The sequence below is a fragment of the Schistocerca cancellata genome, chromosome 4, assembly GCF_023864275.1.
Source record: "Schistocerca cancellata isolate TAMUIC-IGC-003103 chromosome 4, iqSchCanc2.1, whole genome shotgun sequence".
Taxonomy (NCBI): domain Eukaryota; kingdom Metazoa; phylum Arthropoda; class Insecta; order Orthoptera; family Acrididae; genus Schistocerca; species Schistocerca cancellata.
In genome coordinates, this window is record NC_064629.1 from 504038034 (window position 1) to 504056267 (window position 18234).

Consider the following 18234-nt stretch of genomic DNA (forward strand, 5'->3'; position numbering starts at 1 on the left):
TAGCTGTCAAGGCATTTATTGTAACGTGAGACCATATTTTCCATTCCCATGTCGTACTCCTCTACCGCCAAAGATTTGAGTCAGGATACACTGTTTTTTTGAGGTCTTCATCATTTGAGAACAGCTTTCTATCCAAAAATTCCTTCAGGTTAGGGAATAAGTGATATACACTTCGTGCCAAGTCAGGGCTGAAGCAGGATGTCCAGAAATATCCCACTTACCACGCTGAAGTTCGTACTTTGCCAACGACATTCCACGTATTCTACTCTAGGAGACATGGAATGTTGTCAGCTAAAGTGTTTTTCATTCATGACAATGTGCGGCCTCATGCATCAACATGAATACAGCATGAACTTCACCGTCTTGAGTCGGGAATTTTTGGACATCCTCCTTACAGTCCTGAGATGGTACCAAATGATTATAACTTATTTCCTAACTTGAATGAATTTTTCGGTGGGTAAAGGACGACCACCAGATATGAGCAGCAGCATATCCACTCAAATCTTTGGCTGTAGATTAGTACAACATGCGAATGAAGAAATTGTCCTCACATTACAATAAGTACCTTGATAGCTGTAGCGATTATATTGACAAATAGAGTAAGGTGCTGTAACTTTGTAAATAAAGTATTGCGTTGATATCTCCCGTCTTTGTTTGGTTACGCCAAAACGTTCTTTCTTTTCAAGACGACCTTCGTAATAACTCCAATTCCAAAGAAAAGAGTTGTGACTATTACCGAACCATCAATTTAATAATTAATGGATGCAAAATGATAACACGAATATAGAATATAGAAGAATTCGAAAAAAGAACTAATAGAAGCTGACTTCGACAAAGATCAGTTTACGTTCCGGAGAAATGTAGAAACAAACAAGGCAATACTGATCCTATGGTTTATCTTAGAAGATAGACTAAAGGAAGATAAATCTGCGTTTATATCACTTGTAAATTTAGAGAAAGCTTTTGACAAAGTTGACTGGAATATACTGCTTGAAATAATAATGTATAATATACAGGAAGCAAAACGTCATCTACAGCATATACTTAAAAGAGATTAGGAAAGGTATTTAAAAATTAGCAAGGAGACACAGTTACGGATTCCAAACATCAGTAGTGGATAAGCTTAATCTGAAGACATAAAAACATTAACGTTTGCTGATGACATTGTAATTAAGTCAGAGGCGACCAAGGATTTGAAAGCTCAGTTGAACGGAATGAAAAGTGTCTTGAAAAGGGATTATGAGTTTAAATTCGACAGAAACACAACAAAGGTGGCGCTGAGGGAGCTAGACTAGGAAATGAGACAATAAAAGTAGCGGATGAATTTTGCTATTTGACTAGCGAAGTAACTGATGAAGACCGAAGTAGAGAGGATATAAAATGCAGACTGGCAATATAAAAAAAGTTCTGAAGAAAGGTGATTTGTTAATATCGAATAAGTGTTAGGAAGTCTTTTCTGGAGGTAAGTCTGGAGTGTAGCCTTCCACAAAAGTGTCACGTGGACGGTAAACAGTTCAGGCAAGAAGGTTTTGAAATGTGGTTCTATAGAAGAAAGCTGAAGATGAGATTGGTAGACCGATCAGTAGCGTGGAGGTAATGAATCGAGCTGTGGAGTAAAGAAATTTATGGAACAACTCGACTAAAAGAAGGGAAGGTTGATATGACACATATGAGATATCAAGGAATACTTAAATTGGCAGTGACGATAACTGTGAGGGGGGCGGGGGGGGGGCGTCTAAAATTGTAGAAGAAGACCTAGAATTGATTACGGAAAGTAGGTTCAAATGTATGTAGGTTGTAGTAGTCAGGCAGAGATACAGAGGCTTGTGCGGGATAGATTAGCGTGGAGAGCTGTATCAAATCAGTCTTCCAAATAAACACCAAAATAACGAAAAACGATTACCCCTGAATAAAAGTCTAATATGCAGAAGCAGTGCTGCATATGGAAATACTAAATATACTACGTTTAATCTCATCAGGTAAGAGAAATTAACGCCCTTTCAAATAGTACGTACTGTGGAACGACATCTGCCATGACTAGGCAAAGAAATGTATCAATAGAAATAGAAAAGTAAATCGCATTGCAGAGTCTGTACGAGCCAATTAATAGTCAGCTACAATTGCAACTTTGAAAAGTACAGTGATAAGTTTAAAATAGGTAAATGACGTGGAGAAATTCTACTAGCAAAAACTGAAATGAACTATCGAACTGCTTTCGCCTATAAACATCACCATTCAACACAAACAAATTGCAGTGCTGGGCACTTTATATCAGTGACATCACGAACCTATTGCAATAAAACACATACAGTTTTTTCCTAAAGTTTGTTACTAACAATAATGAATAGAATAGTTCCTTAAATATTTGTAATCAAGCGTACGGAAGAATAAAAGTAAAACAGCTCAGGCACAGCCACTGTGAGAATTTACGGGAAACCGCAGTGAGCCATGAGGCTCCAAGCTACACTTGGACTAATGCTACGTGATAGCGGGCGCAGGCAGTCAATTCTGATATCGGAGTAAACGCCTTGATTGCCTCATAAGATATCGTCAACCACTCCGAAGTAGGTTAAGCAGGAGCGATGGATCCTCTCAGTGCGGGTCGGCGCCACTGGAGCCCCTGCGTGTGTATGAAGAGCGCATGCGTGGGCCAGCGCATCGCATCCATTTCATTCTGCGACACATTAGCACTCGTTAGGTACACAGAGAGGCCAGCCAAATTATGTCTGGATGATTTTTGTCGCCATGTTTCTTCGGGCTTTCGTTGTCAAACCTCATCGATAATGTGAAATACGAACGAGTCAAGCTAATCTTAACTAAAGAAGGTGCCTGTGTCACAACAAACCCGAGAGATGTGTGAGGTCACTGAAATAAAAATACCGCTTCATATTTATTAGAATAGGATAAGAGTGGTTGATTTGTTTGCAGAGCCCAACCTGCAATTACATGAGATAAAGCAGTGCATAAAACGAACAGCTTATGAGGAAGATGCTGAAATAATGTATTTGCTTATCCATAGGAACTAAGCCATAGCAAATCTTACTCCGCGAAACATTTGTACACGGGGTGAGTCATCTAAGTCGTTAAGTTAGAACAGTTCAGGAACGTTTAAAATAACATTCTGAGCGATGATACTACGCAATAGGGTGAACCTGCTTTTCATTGTTTTCAGTAGTGGCGAATGCTGCAGTGCATACAGAAGACTATATTACAATTTAATACTCCCGCCGATATGATCTGATAGGGTGTCACTAGAAAGATTTTCTACAAATTGGAGTAGCCTAGTGTTCTATACTTGTTGGACACGTTTTTCAGCTCCTCGAAAATCAAATAGAGCTAAATATAAGGAACTGATCAAAATGAAACTGTGGCACCTCGCTCGTTTCTCAGACAGATTGAAGCTTTGCAGATTTTTCCAGCCTTTCGGTTATAATTTTTCAAAATGTCATCTAGTTATATAACAGCTATAACTAAAATTGCATTCCAAGGTGACTGAAAGGAATGAGACGAACAGAAATGACACTTTCATTCAAAGACACTAATTACACTGAAGTTATCGCGATCATGATGGTCCCCTGAACAATACAAAAGGCTGGACATGGGTCTTAAAAGGTTGCGTGATCACCAGAGACGGCAATGTATGATCTGCAACGTGCCCTCATTCTGGCGACAAGGGTAGAAAGGAGTTCTTGTGGTAGGGCCTCCCATTCTTCCACCAGCGCGGCTGATAAATGCTGAATGATCGGTGGTGCACACGGACGTGCTCCAATACGCTTCCCATACGTGCTGTATGGGCTTTAAGTTGCGGGATCGGACAAGGCAGTTCATACACCGATTATCGACTCGTTTCAAGAACTCCTCCACCTGGGCTGTGCGATGTGGTCACTCATTGTTATCGACAAAACAAAGTCAGAGCCTAATGAACCCCTGAAAAGACGCTCGTGAGGAAGGAGTATAGTGTCACGATAACGTTCAGCGGTGAGTGTGCCATGTTCAAAGATTTTCAGGCCAGTACACCCATGCAACACTATGCCTCCCCACATAATAACATGTGGTCCACCAAAACTGTCATATTCGACAATGTTCCTCGGTGATTTACATCTTCCCACCTCTCGCCATATTAGGGTATGTCCAGCATTGTTGAACATACAAAATTGTTAAGGCTTTCGTGGCCACTTGTTGACAAACTGCCTATTGGCTTCTGTCTCGGGTTCTTCGGCCGACGTTCATCTAGTGATTTTTCTGACGTTTCGCCAGCACGAGTGGCTGGCATTGTCAAAGCTTCACCCTCCATTGCCGGTGGTGAACTGGAGGCGAGCTCGCGGCCGCAGGCTATATGTACCTGGCGCGCCAACGTCCGAGGGCTTCTCCGCGGTCATTTCCGGTGCGTTTCTCCTCTTGCTACCTGCGACGGTCGTTCGCTGCAGTACGGGAAGCCAGGACCCGTTTACCTTAAGGCTTTCCTCTTTCTTGTTGAAACTGTTCGCGTGTTTTTGGATTTCTACAGCTTCTCTGAACAGGCGCGTGTGATAGTGCTTCTCTACAGACAGGACTTCCGTGTCGGCGAATTTTATTACGTGGTCGGTCTCATTCAGTGCGTGCTCTGCCACGGCCGATTTCTCCACCTGCCCCAACCTGCAATGTCGCTTATGCTCTTTGATCCTGGTGTTAATGGATCGTCCAGTCATTCCGACATAAACTTTTCCGCATGTGCAAGGTATACGGTATATTCCCGACATTGCAAGTGGGTCTCTTTTCTCCTTCGCCGATCTAAGACACTCTTTGATCTTCCTTGTCGGTTTGAAAATCGTCTTTACGCCGTGTTTGCGCAATATACGGCCGATTCTGTCCGTCACTCTGGGAATGTATGGCAGAAAGGCCGTACCCGACATTTCTTTTTCTGGTTCCTTACTTCGCCGAGTGTTTGGCTCTGTTACACTTCTAATGTAATTTTTGGAGTACCCATTGCTCCTCAGAACAGTTTCCAGGTGTTGCATTTCTCGTTTGAGGTGTTGAGGCTCACATATTCGTCCTGCTCTCGTTACGAGCGTACTAATCATGCCTCTTTTCTGGCTCGGGTGGTGGTTTGACAGTTTGTGCAGGTATCGGTCCGTGTGTGTCGGTTTTCGATACACGCTGTGTCCCAGGTTTTCGCCGTCCCTTGTGACCAGCACATCTAGAAATGGCAGTTTCTTGTTCTTTTCTACTTCCATGGTAAATGTTATGTTGGCATGGAGGCTGTTCAAGTGTCTCAGGAATTCACCGAGCTGTTCTTCACCATGGCTCCACACCACGAAAGTATCATCGACGTACCTGTACCACACCTTAGGTTTGCAAGTCGCCAAGTCCAGTGCCTGTGCTTCGAATTGTTCCATGAAGAAGTTGGCCACCACTGGACTGAGAGGACTACCCATGGCGACGCCTTCCAGCTGTTCATAGAAATCGCCATTCCACGTGAAATAGCTCGTGGTGAGACATGCATGGAAGAGCTTTTTGATGTCTTGCGGGAACATGGAACCGATGTACTCCAGAGCGTCGCTGAGTGGCACTTTCGTAAATAACGAAACAACATCAAAACTGACCAGGATGTCGTTTGGCGCAAGTTTCAGTTTCTTCAGCTTCTCAATGAAATGTCCTGAGTCCTTAATGTATGTGTCGGTCTTTCCCACGTGTGGCTGGAGCAGAGAGGCCAAGTGTTTCGCCAGTTTATACGTTGGTGAGCCAGGAGCGCTAACGATCGGTCTCAGTGGAACGTTGTTCTTATGGATCTTGGGTAATCCATACAGCCGAGGTGGTAGGGCTTCTGTGTTGCGCAGGTTTCTCTGTATGTCCGCCGGCAGAGAAGATTCCTTGATTAATCGATTCGTATTCCGAGTGATACGCTGCGTCGGATCTGCGCTTAGTTTTCGGTACGTCGTCGGATCTAATAGGTCTCGGATCTTTTGCTCATAATCTTCGGTCTTCATTACGACGGTCGCATTCCCCTTATCGGCAGGCAGTACCAATATACTCTTGTCGGCGTTGAGGTACAAGCCATTAAGAATCTCAACGCCGACAAGAGTATATTGGTACTGCCTGCCGATAAGGGGAATGCGACCGTCGTAATGAAGACCGAAGATTATGAGCAAAAGATCCGAGACCTATTAGATCCGACGACGTACCGAAAACTAAGCGCAGATCCGACGCAGCGTATCACTCGGAATACGAATCGATTAATCAAGGAATCTTCTCTGCCGGCGGACATACAGAGAAACCTGCGCAACACAGAAGCCCTACCACCTCGGCTGTATGGATTACCCAAGATCCATAAGAACAACGTTCCACTGAGACCGATCGTTAGCGCTCCTGGCTCACCAACGTATAAACTGGCGAAACACTTGGCCTCTCTGCTCCAGCCACACGTGGGAAAGACCGACACATACATTAAGGACTCAGGACATTTCATTGAGAAGCTGAAGAAACTGAAACTTGCGCCAAACGACATCCTGGTCAGTTTTGATGTTGTTTCGTTATTTACGAAAGTGCCACTCAGCGACGCTCTGGAGTACATCGGTTCCATGTTCCCGCAAGACATCAAAAAGCTCTTCCATGCATGTCTCACCACGAGCTATTTCACGTGGAATGGCGATTTCTATGAACAGCTGGAAGGCGTCGCCATGGGTAGTCCTCTCAGTCCAGTGGTGGCCAACTTCTTCATGGAACAATTCGAAGCACAGGCACTGGACTTGGCGACTTGCAAACCTAAGGTGTGGTACAGGTACGTCGATGATACTTTCGTGGTGTGGAGCCATGGTGAAGAACAGCTCGGTGAATTCCTGAGACACTTGAACAGCCTCCATGCCAACATAACATTTACCATGGAAGTAGAAAAGAACAAGAAACTGCCATTTCTAGATGTGCTGGTCACAAGGGACGGCGAAAACCTGGGACACAGCGTGTATCGAAAACCGACACACACGGACCGATACCTGCACAAACTGTCAAACCACCACCCGAGCCAGAAAAGAGGCATGATTAGTACGCTCGTAACGAGAGCAGGACGAATATGTGAGCCTCAACACCTCAAACGAGAAATGCAACACCTGGAAACTGTTCTGAGGAGCAATGGGTACTCCAAAAATTACATTAGAAGTGTAACAGAGCCAAACACTCGGCGAAGTAAGGAACCAGAAAAAGAAATGTCGGGTACGGCCTTTCTGCCATACATTCCCAGAGTGACGGACAGAATCGGCCGTATATTGCGCAAACACGGCGTAAAGACGATTTTCAAACCGACAAGGAAGATCAAAGAGTGTCTTAGATCGGCGAAGGAGAAAAGAGACCCACTTGCAATGTCGGGAATATACCGTATACCTTGCACATGCGGAAAAGTTTATGTCGGAATGACTGGACGATCCATTAACACCAGGATCAAAGAGCATAAGCGACATTGCAGGTTGGGGCAGGTGGAGAAATCGGCCGTGGCAGAGCACGCACTGAATGAGACCGACCACGTAATAAAATTCGCCGACACGGAAGTCCTGTCTGTAGAGAAGCACTATCACACGCGCCTGTTCAGAGAAGCTGTAGAAATCCAAAAACACGCGAACAGTTTCAACAAGAAAGAGGAAAGCCTTAAGGTAAACGGGTCCTGGCTTCCCGTACTGCAGCGAACGACCGTCGCAGGTAGCAAGAGGAGAAACGCACCGGAAATGACCGCGGAGAAGCCCTCGGACGTTGGCGCGCCAGGTACATATAGCCTGCGGCCGCGAGCTCGCCTCCAGTTCACCACCGGCAATGGAGGGTGAAGCTTTGACAATGCCAGCCACTCGTGCTGGCGAAACGTCAGAAAAATCACTAGATGAACGTCGGCCGAAGAACCCGAGACAGAAGCCAATAGGCAGTTTGTCATTGTTGAACATGTCGTTTTGGTGGTCCAGCTGCTATGGTGCGGGGAGGCATAATGTTGCATGGGCGTACTGGCCTCCAAATCTTTGAACGCGATACCCTCACGGGTCAACGTTATTCGAACACTGTACTCTCCTCTTTCCAGGGTGCATTCGACCACAACTTCATTTTTATGGATGACAATGCGCGGCCGCATAGAACAGTCCAGGTGAAGGAGCTCTTGGAATGAAAGCATATTCGGCGAATGGGCTAGCCTGCTCGTTCCCCCGACTTAAATACCATCGAGGACGTGTGTGATGCGTTGGGGAGACGTACTGCACCACGCCCACATACACCAACGACAATCTAGTAGTGTTGTCAACCGCACTGGTGGAGGAATGGAACGCCTAACACACGAACTTCTTACCAACCTAGTGGCCAGCATGGGAGCACGTTACAGAGCGTGCATTGACGTGCATGGTGATCACACACCTATTACGAACAATGCCCAATCTTTCTTAATGTCCAGGGGACTATTATGGATGGGGGTGAATGGTGTAATTGTCGTATTTGAATAAAAGTGCCATTTCCGTTCGTATCATTGCGTATCTCTTTCAGTGACCTTCTATGCTATATTGTAACAATTCTTTCTATGACTGATCGAAGTTCCATAGAGCTATGGCGCTTGACAGTGACTCATAATGTGAAAAATACCATCGTCTCTATGTTTTGAACACCAGTGTATTTATTAGAATAGTGGAAGACATCCAGTGAAAGGGCATTACTCTCATAAATATTAAGGCAACAAAGTATAATACTCAAAACGCAAGCTGCTAAATGGACATTTTGTCCAGTGCCAGAAGATGGTTCAGCCCTGCCGCAATTCACGGCCGGTTGGTTTGTGAGCTCAAAGTTAGCGCTCGATAGCGTCTCAGTTGAGTTTCATCGGATTCAGATAAACCGAATTTGATGGCCAAAACATCAATGTGAGTTCACTATCACGCTACTCATACCATTGCAGCACGATTCTGGCGTTGTGACACTTGCAGTTATCCTGCTGGAAGATGCCATCGCTGCTGAGGAAGACATCAAGCTTAAGGGGTTACAGGTGGTCCCTAATAATGTTCACGTAGTCCACAACTGTCATGATGGCTTCCATTACTACCGCAGGTCCCGTGGAAGCTCACGTGAATGTCCGCCATTACATAATACTGCTCCCACCGGCGTACGTCCGTAGCTCGCTGCATGTTTTCGAGCAGCCGTTCGCCTGGATGACAGCGTATCTGAACACAACCATCAACCTGGTTTAACAATAAATATGATTTACCCGACCAGGCGACACGATTCCATTGATCCGTTGTCCAATCTCGGTGCTATCAAATTCATATGGTTCAAATGGCTCTGAGCACTATGGGACTTAACATCTGAGGTCATCAGTCCCCTAGAACTTAGAACTACTTAAACCTAACTAACCTAAGGACACCACACACATCCATGCCCGAGGCAGGATTCGAACCTGCGACCGTAGCGGTCGCTCGGTTCCAGACTGAAGCGCCTAGAGCCGCTCGGCCACACCGGCCGGCATCGATGATATCATGGACACTGTAATCATAATTGGTGATGTTGTTGGATCAACATGGGAACACGTAGGGGTCCTATGCTGCGGAACACCTTGTTCAGCAGCGCTGTACGCTGAACGGCGCGCAACAAAATACTTGTGCCTGGGCCAGCACTGTACTCTGTCGTCAGATCTGCCACAGATCGCCGCCTATCCTGTTTTAGACAGCGGGCAAGCCTCTGATCCCTATTTTCTTTGATGAGGTATGGACGTCCAACTCCTTGTCGCCTGCTCGTGGTTTCAGAATTCTTTAACCACCTTCCACAGCTGCTCACGACAGTAACACGCGAGCGACCGGCCCGCTTTGCTATCTCCGAGATTCTCGCTCCCGGACATTGGGCCACAACAATCTGTCTTTTATGAAAGTCACATAAGTCGACGGATTTCCGCATTTGCGACACGTATGATACTCCATTCGTCTCTGTCCCACTCATATACTTCTCTTATCGCGTCACGTGCCCTCAGCACCACCAGGGGTATACAACCTCGCGGTAGACAGTGATGAAAATGTTTCAGCTCATTAGTGTGTAAGCCGGCCGGAGTGGGCGAGCAGTTCTAGGCGCTACAGTCGGGAACCGCGCGACCGCTAAGGTCGCAGGTTCGAATCCTGCCTCGGGCATGGATGTGTGTGATGTCCTTAGATTAGTTAGGTTTAAGTAGTTCTAAGTTCTAGGGGACTGATGACCTAAGATGTTAAGTCCCATAGTGATCAGAGCCATTTGAGCCATTTGAACTGTGCCAGGTTTGGTACTGGCAGAAGGCACGGACAGCCTTTTTCCGAAATTTTCAGAGAAGCATGGAATTTGATCCACTTAACAATATAAATGCTTTCATTGGTTTTTGTGGTAGGGAAACTAAATAGAATGGAAATGACTAAATACAACATAGGAAATCTGGTGAAGAGAAAACATAAAAGAAAGCTTTAAAAAAAGGAATGGAAAGTAACCTAACAAAAACTAGACTGTCCAGTAGGGAACAAAAAGATTTGGAAAATGGATGGAGACACCTGGAGACCATTGCTTCCAGAAGTAACTTACAAAATTACAGACAGAGTGAGGTGGCGCAGTGGTTAGCACACTGGACTCGCTTTCGGGGAGGACGACGACTCAAACCCGCGTCTGGCCATCCTGATTTAGGCTTTCCGTGATTTCCCTAAATCGTTTCAGGAAAAGTCCGGGATGTTTCCTATGAAAGGGCACGGTCGAATTCCTTTCCCATCCTTTCCTAACCCGAAGGGACCGATGATCTCGCTGTTTGATCCCCTCCCCCGAATCAACCAAGCAACCAAAATTACAGGAAAAAGAAAGCGACCTAACGAAATTTGGTTTAACATAAAATGCGATGTAAAACATTTTTGCCAAATACTGCAGAGGACAAAGAATTAAGACAGATGTACAAAAGTCATAGCGTCGGTGAGGTGCTGAAGAAGAGAAGGTTGAACTGGGCAGGCCGTGCAGCAAGAATGACAGAGAATAGTCTACCCAGAGTAGCATTTTGCAGAACAATAGATGTGTAGTGTCACTACCAAGTTAAGAGTAAAATTTGTGAAAATGTGTGGTGGAACATTGCATTAGCCGCCGGTGAGCACCGTCTGGAGTGAGGCAACAACCATGTGAAAATATTGTCAGATGGGTAGCCTCACTCGCTGTAACATCATGGCACAGGTATGGTAATGTCTCCAGCATCAGGATTTCAGTGGTGTACGTGAGAACGTTACCAAGTGCATTGCTGTCTGGTATAAATAACCGTAGATTCCATAGCAGAGTAATTCTCACTCCAGCAGTACCATCAGGATGCAGGGGCTACGACACACCAGGCAACGGTATGGAGCCACCAGCCACAATCACAGGTTCGAATCCCTGCCAGGGCACCTGCTTCCTGCACTAATTTTGCACACCGGACTCGGTGCCACAGCGCTGTGAGCCTGCCGATCTACTCGAGCAGCAGCCAGCCTCCTGTCAAGATGCAGCAGGTCGCACCCCGAGCACAGCAGCCGACTTCCGACAGTACGGTGGCCGCACCTTTTGCCGCTCGCAACTCCCTGGGTGCAGTCATTCATCTCCCCATAAAACCACCTTTCACCTCTCCACAGACCAACGACGGTGTTCTATGAAACAGAGTGAAAAGTTCTCGTGAACGGTGGCTTTTACACAGCACCGAGGTCATCGGTCCCATCGGCTTAGGAAAGGATGGGGAAGGAAGTCGGTCGTGCCCTTTGATAGGAACCGGTCCCTATGTACTCTCGGCGGATCTTACTGTAATTGACCTCTGTATACGATCTGAACGATCGTCCTCTGCAATATTTGACAACAATTTTAATATTTCTTTGGAATATATATAGTTTCGCAATTTCTACCAGTTAACTTCTTAGTTTCACGAAAGAAATGATTACAGTTAATGCTCCCTTTTCAGTTCCATCTCATCGTTACCTGGATAAACGTACCGTATGTGAAAACTTTTAGACAGAATGTCTGAACCCATGTGCCTCTTCAATAATGACATTTCGAAATCAATCAGTTTCCTCAGCTGAGTGAGTCCATGATTTTATCCATATGTCATGACTTATACAACGCAGAATGTTGAGCCGTATGTTCCATAACACGTGTTGGTTAGATAATACGGAAACATCCCACGTTTCCACAAAATGTGTATTACACCCTGGTGTAATAATGTTGGTAGTGATACGCAGTCTACGACATTACAGAGATTACAAAGAGTCCAATGACCAACATCGCTAGCATTCTTTTGAAGGCCAACATAAAATAAAATGGTTCAAATGGCTCTGAGCACTATGGGGCTCAACATCTTAGGTCATAAGTCCCCTAGAACTTAGAACTACTTAAACCTAACTAACCTAAGGACATCACACACACCCATTCCCGATGCAGGATTCGAACCTGCGACCGTAGCAGGCCCGCGGTTCCGGACTGCAGCGCCAGAACCGCACGGCCACCGCGGCCGGCCATAAAATAAAACTTTGAAATTGCGTGGCTTTGCAATATTAGAGAAAACTTTCAAGTTTTCACGTTCGCAGGAGTAGCAACACATATTTGCATGTACACTCTAAGATAAAAGAAACGACCCACCCAATTATTCGAAGAGGACGGAAATCGGTAAATATTATGTACATGTACAGACCAACAGATGACGACAATTTTAGAAAATCTGGATGATTTATTCAAGATAAAGCGCTTCACAAAATGAGCAAGTCAATAACGTGTTGGTCCCCCTCTGGATCTTTAGCAAGCAGTTATTCGGCTTGGCATTAATTGATAGAATTGTTGGATGGTCTCCTGTGGGATATCGTGCCGCACTTTAGATCGTCAAAATCCCGAGCTGGTTGGAGAGCCCTGCCCACATTGCTCCAAACTTTCTCAACTGACTAGAGATCCGGCGACCTTGCTCGCCGAGAGCCGTGCGGGGTAGCCGTGCAGCCTACGGCGCCTTGCCACGGTTCGCGCGACTCCCCACGTCGGAGGTTCGAGTCCTCCCTAGGGCATGGGTGTGTGTGTTGTCCTTAGCGTAAGTTAGTTTAAGTTGGATTAAGCAGTGTGTAAGCCTAGGGACCGATGTCCTCAGCAGTTTGGTCCCATAGAACTTACCACAAATTTCAAAAATTTGCTCGCCGAGATAAGGTTTGGCAAACACGAGGACAAGCAGTGGAAACTGTCGCCGTGTCCGGGACGACATTATCTTGCTGAAATGTAAGCCCGAGATGGCTTGCCATCAAGGGGAACAAAACTGGGGGTAGAATATCGTCGATGTACCACTGTGCTATGATGGTGCCACGGATGACAACCAAAGGGATCTTGCTATGAAAAGAAATGGGACCTCAGACCACCACTCCTTGTTGTCGGGCCGTATGGCGGACGACATTTAGGCTGGTATGCCACTGCTATCCAGGGCGTCCCCATGCACGTCTTCGGCCTGGACTCTCACTGACAGGACTAGAACTGTCTTCAGTGATGAGTCCCACTTCTAACTGAGCCCCAATGACTAGCGAAGATGCGTCTAGAGACGCGGGAAACACCAACCTGACTGTCGCCTGCCATTTGCCCCGACATCCAGGAGTGATGATCTGGGGAGTCCATTTCATTTCATAGCAGGATCCCTTTGGTTGTCATCCGTGGCACCCTTGCAGACAGCGGTACGTCTATGATGTTCTACACCACGTTCTGTTGCCTTTCATGGCAAGCCATCCTGGGACTACATTTCAGCACTATAATCACTGCTCGCACACGAAGACAGTTTGTACTGTTTGTCTTCGTAATTGCCAAATCTTATCTTGATGAGCAATGTCGCCGGATCTTTCTCCAGTTGAGAAAGTTTGGAGCATGATGTACAGGGCTCTCCAATCAGCTCAGAATTTTGTCGATCTGAAGGACCAGTTGTACAGAATTTGGCAGATAGCCCTGAGGAGGACATCGAACAATCAATTCCAAGTCGAGTAACTGCTTGCATAAGGGCCAGAGGGGGTGCAACGCGTTGTTGACCTGCTCAATTTATTAAATTGTTGTTCTTGAATAAGTCATCCATTTTTTCTGGAACTGTAATATTTTATTTGCGTGTATATGTACGTACATCGCATCTGCCGATTTCCGTCCCATTCGGACAACTGCTTCGAAGTGCGTCTTTATTTTTGTCTTGGTGTGTATTACTGAACTAGCGACCGGCCCTGGCTTCGCACTGATAGCACTAACAAGTAAACCTACCCAAGGGATCAGCTTAGCTTTTGATCGCATTTTAATCTGTTGTAGTGTAGAGCAAATTAATATGCATATTTTTTATACGTGCCCATACATCCCCTCGAAAAAAAAGTTTTGTATTTCTGAATGAATATCGTTGAAACGGTAACAGATGTAAAAAAACTCAAAAGTGCTATGGATTTTAATGTACGTTACAAAGATGCACTTCCTATTTGTCGGAAAAGTCATTTTTTCAAAACCTTTCCCCCTCCACATTATTTTGCTTTTAGTTTCGACATTTGACTAATAGCAAAACGTATAGTATCGTTAGTACCAAACTGTATTATATATAATTGTTCTTCCAAGTATGCATTTCTCAGGAATAAGCAAGTAATATGTTTATATCACTAGACGTCCACCCGATGTATGTCCGCTTCAGTGCCAATTATTATATTGGATTGCTTAATAATTCTTTCCCAGATAAATGTATTCTATATGTATTTATGAAACCTAAAATACCTTGTATTGTATTTTTTGTTTTCTTTCTACATTTTGTGTAATTTTTTTTGTTGTTTCCAAGTTGTAACCTTTTCAGATTTAATTATGTTATATTTGAAATTGTTTGTACATTGCTGTCGTAACATTAAAGTAAATGTGAACAATAATGAGGAAGCACAGAACTTTCCTAGTGAAAAATGCTGACTGGAATGGGATTTCGAAAAAATGGTTCAAATGGCTCTAAGCACTATGGGACTTAACATCTGAGGTCATCAGTCCCCTAGAACTTAGAACTACTTAAAACTAGCTAACCTAAGGACATCACACACATCCATGCCCGAGGCAGGATTCGAGCCTGCGACCGTAGCGGTCGCGTGGTTCTGGACTGAAGCGCCTAGAATCGCTCTGTCACAGCGGCCGGCTGGATTTCGAAAAATTGACTTTTCTGACACATATGGGTGCGCCGTTGTAACGTACATTAAAAACCCAGAACTTCTATTTGAAGTTTTTTTTAATATGTTACCATTTCTACAGTATTCATTCAGAAATATTAAATTAAATTTTTACAAGGGGATGTTTCACAAGCTTAACTGCTTTATGGTCACGTATAAAAAAATATGTATGTCTTCATTTGCTCTACACTACAACACACTCAAAGCTGATCAATATAGAAATGTATTCCTTGGGTGGGTTTATTGTATCTACAGCTTGTCTGGTGTAGCGGTAATAAATTGTATTCGCAAACCTTCCTCGTGACTCAAGCTATCTGTTAGTAGAAACCATTTCAAAGTCCCTACAATAGTCCCTGAGATTGGTCTTGACATGTAGAAGGAGAAACACGAAGGAGCACTATAATTCATCATAGTCCAGTTAGATTGTACGAAGTACTGTATTTATCAATTATACACACAAATCTTCTTCGTGAAATAGTCTATCCTTAGTGAAAACCGTACCAAAATCCTACACTAGTTCCTGAGGTTTGTCGTCACATAGAAACAGATACTGCGGTGGCTGACTAAATTATGTATGTCTGTATAAACTTTGTGGAACGTAAATATCATGGTATACATGGCGTCTAGATAATTTAATGCAGCAGGCATCGTATATTTCGAACAAATTACAGTACACAAACTTCAGTAAATGCCCAAGTTTCATCTATGGGTTGCAACATGTAGGAATGCGTTAATAGATTAACCAAACACTGATTGCTATAAACTTAGGATTGAAGAACACCTTCCTATGCCGCAATCACAGTATAGATAATTTTATTGCCGTGACAGGTTTCAACAATCTTATGTTGCCATCATCTGATCTTATGAAACTTGTAAAAGTGCCATAAACGTTCGACAAGATCGGATGATGGCAACGTAAGACTGTTGAAACCGGTCACCCGGGAGCAAAACAAGTTTCTATACTGCGATCACGGTTTACGAGGTGTGTTCTTCAGATCCAATCATAAAGATCGCCTCCACAGCACAACATGTGTACCTTACAAACTAGAAACGAGAGAACTTGTCAAAATATGTTGAGCTTTACAGACACCAGGCTATACCGTAGGAGCTAATTTTTCCCAGACATAGTATTATTACATGTTTATGTATTGGCTGGTTGCTTGTGGAAAACAAATTTTATTACTACGTAAGAGAGTATTTTTAATTTGCAATATGAGTAATGCAATGCTTACCTGTCATGATATTCTCGCGCACGATCTGCACGTGGTGGTCGCGGTCTGGGCGGGTGTGTTCGTGCCAGAAGCCGACTACGTGGCCCAGCTCGTGTACGACGATGCCGAACTTGTCGCAGTTCTTGCCGATGCTGATAGCTTGCGGGCCATTCCCACGCTTCCCCACGAAAGAGCAGCATCTACATAAGATCAACAGAAAACAATGTCGGGAAGTTGGCCGGATTTTTTTTTTTTTTTTGGTACCCTTCGAGATAAGATTTACACTACGGAGATGTATGGTTTTGCTATAAAGCACACTACCAGATTCATTAACGTTTATTATTGCATATTTTGTAAATAAAATACACCTTTTCTTGCTGCACTGTATTTTATTCTCCCTGATGTGTTTCTCCTTTTTTCACTTTGAGGCATCACCATTTGGATCTATGATGATACAGTTATGATACACTTTTGTCTTAATATGTATTATTCATAGGTTCACTTCTCGCTTTTTATGCAAATAACTGATTACTTACGGTTCTTCGCGTTTTTCGTTGGCATCTGCGTTTCTTCTTATCTGGTCACCTGCTGGAGGTCGCACTACCGCTCTATTTACGAAACATAAGCATGTCGTTACCGAAGCATAAGCATGTTTTCATGTTTCGAACATTTTTCTTCCAACTTTTCATTTTGTTTGCCCTTGGTGTTGAGATGCACTATCAGTCTTCTGTCACAAGGGCAAACAAAATGAAAAGTGGGAAGGAAAATCTTTGAAACGTAAAAACATGCTTATGTTTCGTGAATAGACCGGTAGTGCGACCTCCAGCATATGACCAGATGAGAGGAAGCGCAGATACCAACTAAAAACGCAAAGAACTGTAAGTAATCACTTATTTACATAAAAATCGAGATGTGAACTGTCTTACAATCTACGAATAATAAATATCAAAGTAAAAGTGTGTCATAACTGTAGCGTTATAGATCCCTCCGATGACGCCTTAAAGTGAAAATGGCCTTCAAAACAGCTTCTAGTCGTTTGAAATGGATATATGCAGGTCCTGTGTGGTTTTCACGGGATCCTTAAACTATTCTTCCTGCAAAATAGTGGCAAGTTCATTTAACGACGATGGTAGTGGACAGCGATCACACACTCTTCTCTCCAAAGCAGACCACAAACGTTGAGATCTGGTGACTGCGGTGGCCAGGGGAGATGCAATTCGTTCAAAAATGGCTCTGAGCACTATGGGACTCAACATCTTAGGTCATAAGTCCCCTAGAACTTAGAACTACTTAAACCTAACTAACCTAAGGACATCACACACACCCATGCCCGAGGCAGGATTCGAACCTGCGACCGTAGCAGTCCCGCGGTTCCGGGCTGCAGCGCCAGAACCACTAGACCACCGCGGCCGGCTGCAATTCGTCCTCATGCCTGGACGGTGCTAGCTGTGTGGATAGGGACCCTGTAGTCTTGAAACACAGAATGTTGTTGAAAATTTATGGTAAGTTCCTATGGGACCAAACTGCTGAGGTCATCGGCCCTAGGCTTACACACTACTTAATCTAACTTGAACTAACTTACGCTAAGGACAACACACACACCCTTGCCCGAGGGAGGACTCGAATCTCCGACGGAGGGAGCAGCGCGAACCATGACAAGACGCCCTAGACCTCGCGGCAGAATATTGTTGTTGCGGTCTTCAGTAGGATGAAAGTCTCTTTATTTCTAAATAAATACTGCAATCTACACCCATCTCAACAACCTTACTGTATTCGAGCGTTGGTCTTCCATTACAATTTTTACCCCTCTCCCACTCTTCCTTTCGTTACCAAATTTACTATTCATTGTCCTAATCAGTTATCAGTCTATTCCCAGTTAGTCTGCAGGATTCTTCTATAGAATC

General features: G+C 44.5%; 1 protein-coding gene across 1 annotated transcript in view; it reads right to left on the bottom strand.

The window, feature by feature from the left end:
• Window positions 1-18234, bottom strand: part of LOC126183449 (tolloid-like protein 1) — a 604520-nt gene that overhangs the window by 264319 nt on the left and 321967 nt on the right. The window contains exon 4 of the mRNA XM_049925443.1: window positions 16352-16530. Within this exon, the coding sequence (XP_049781400.1) occupies window positions 16352-16530 (179 nt within the window). The remainder of the gene's footprint in view (window positions 1-16351; window positions 16531-18234) is intronic.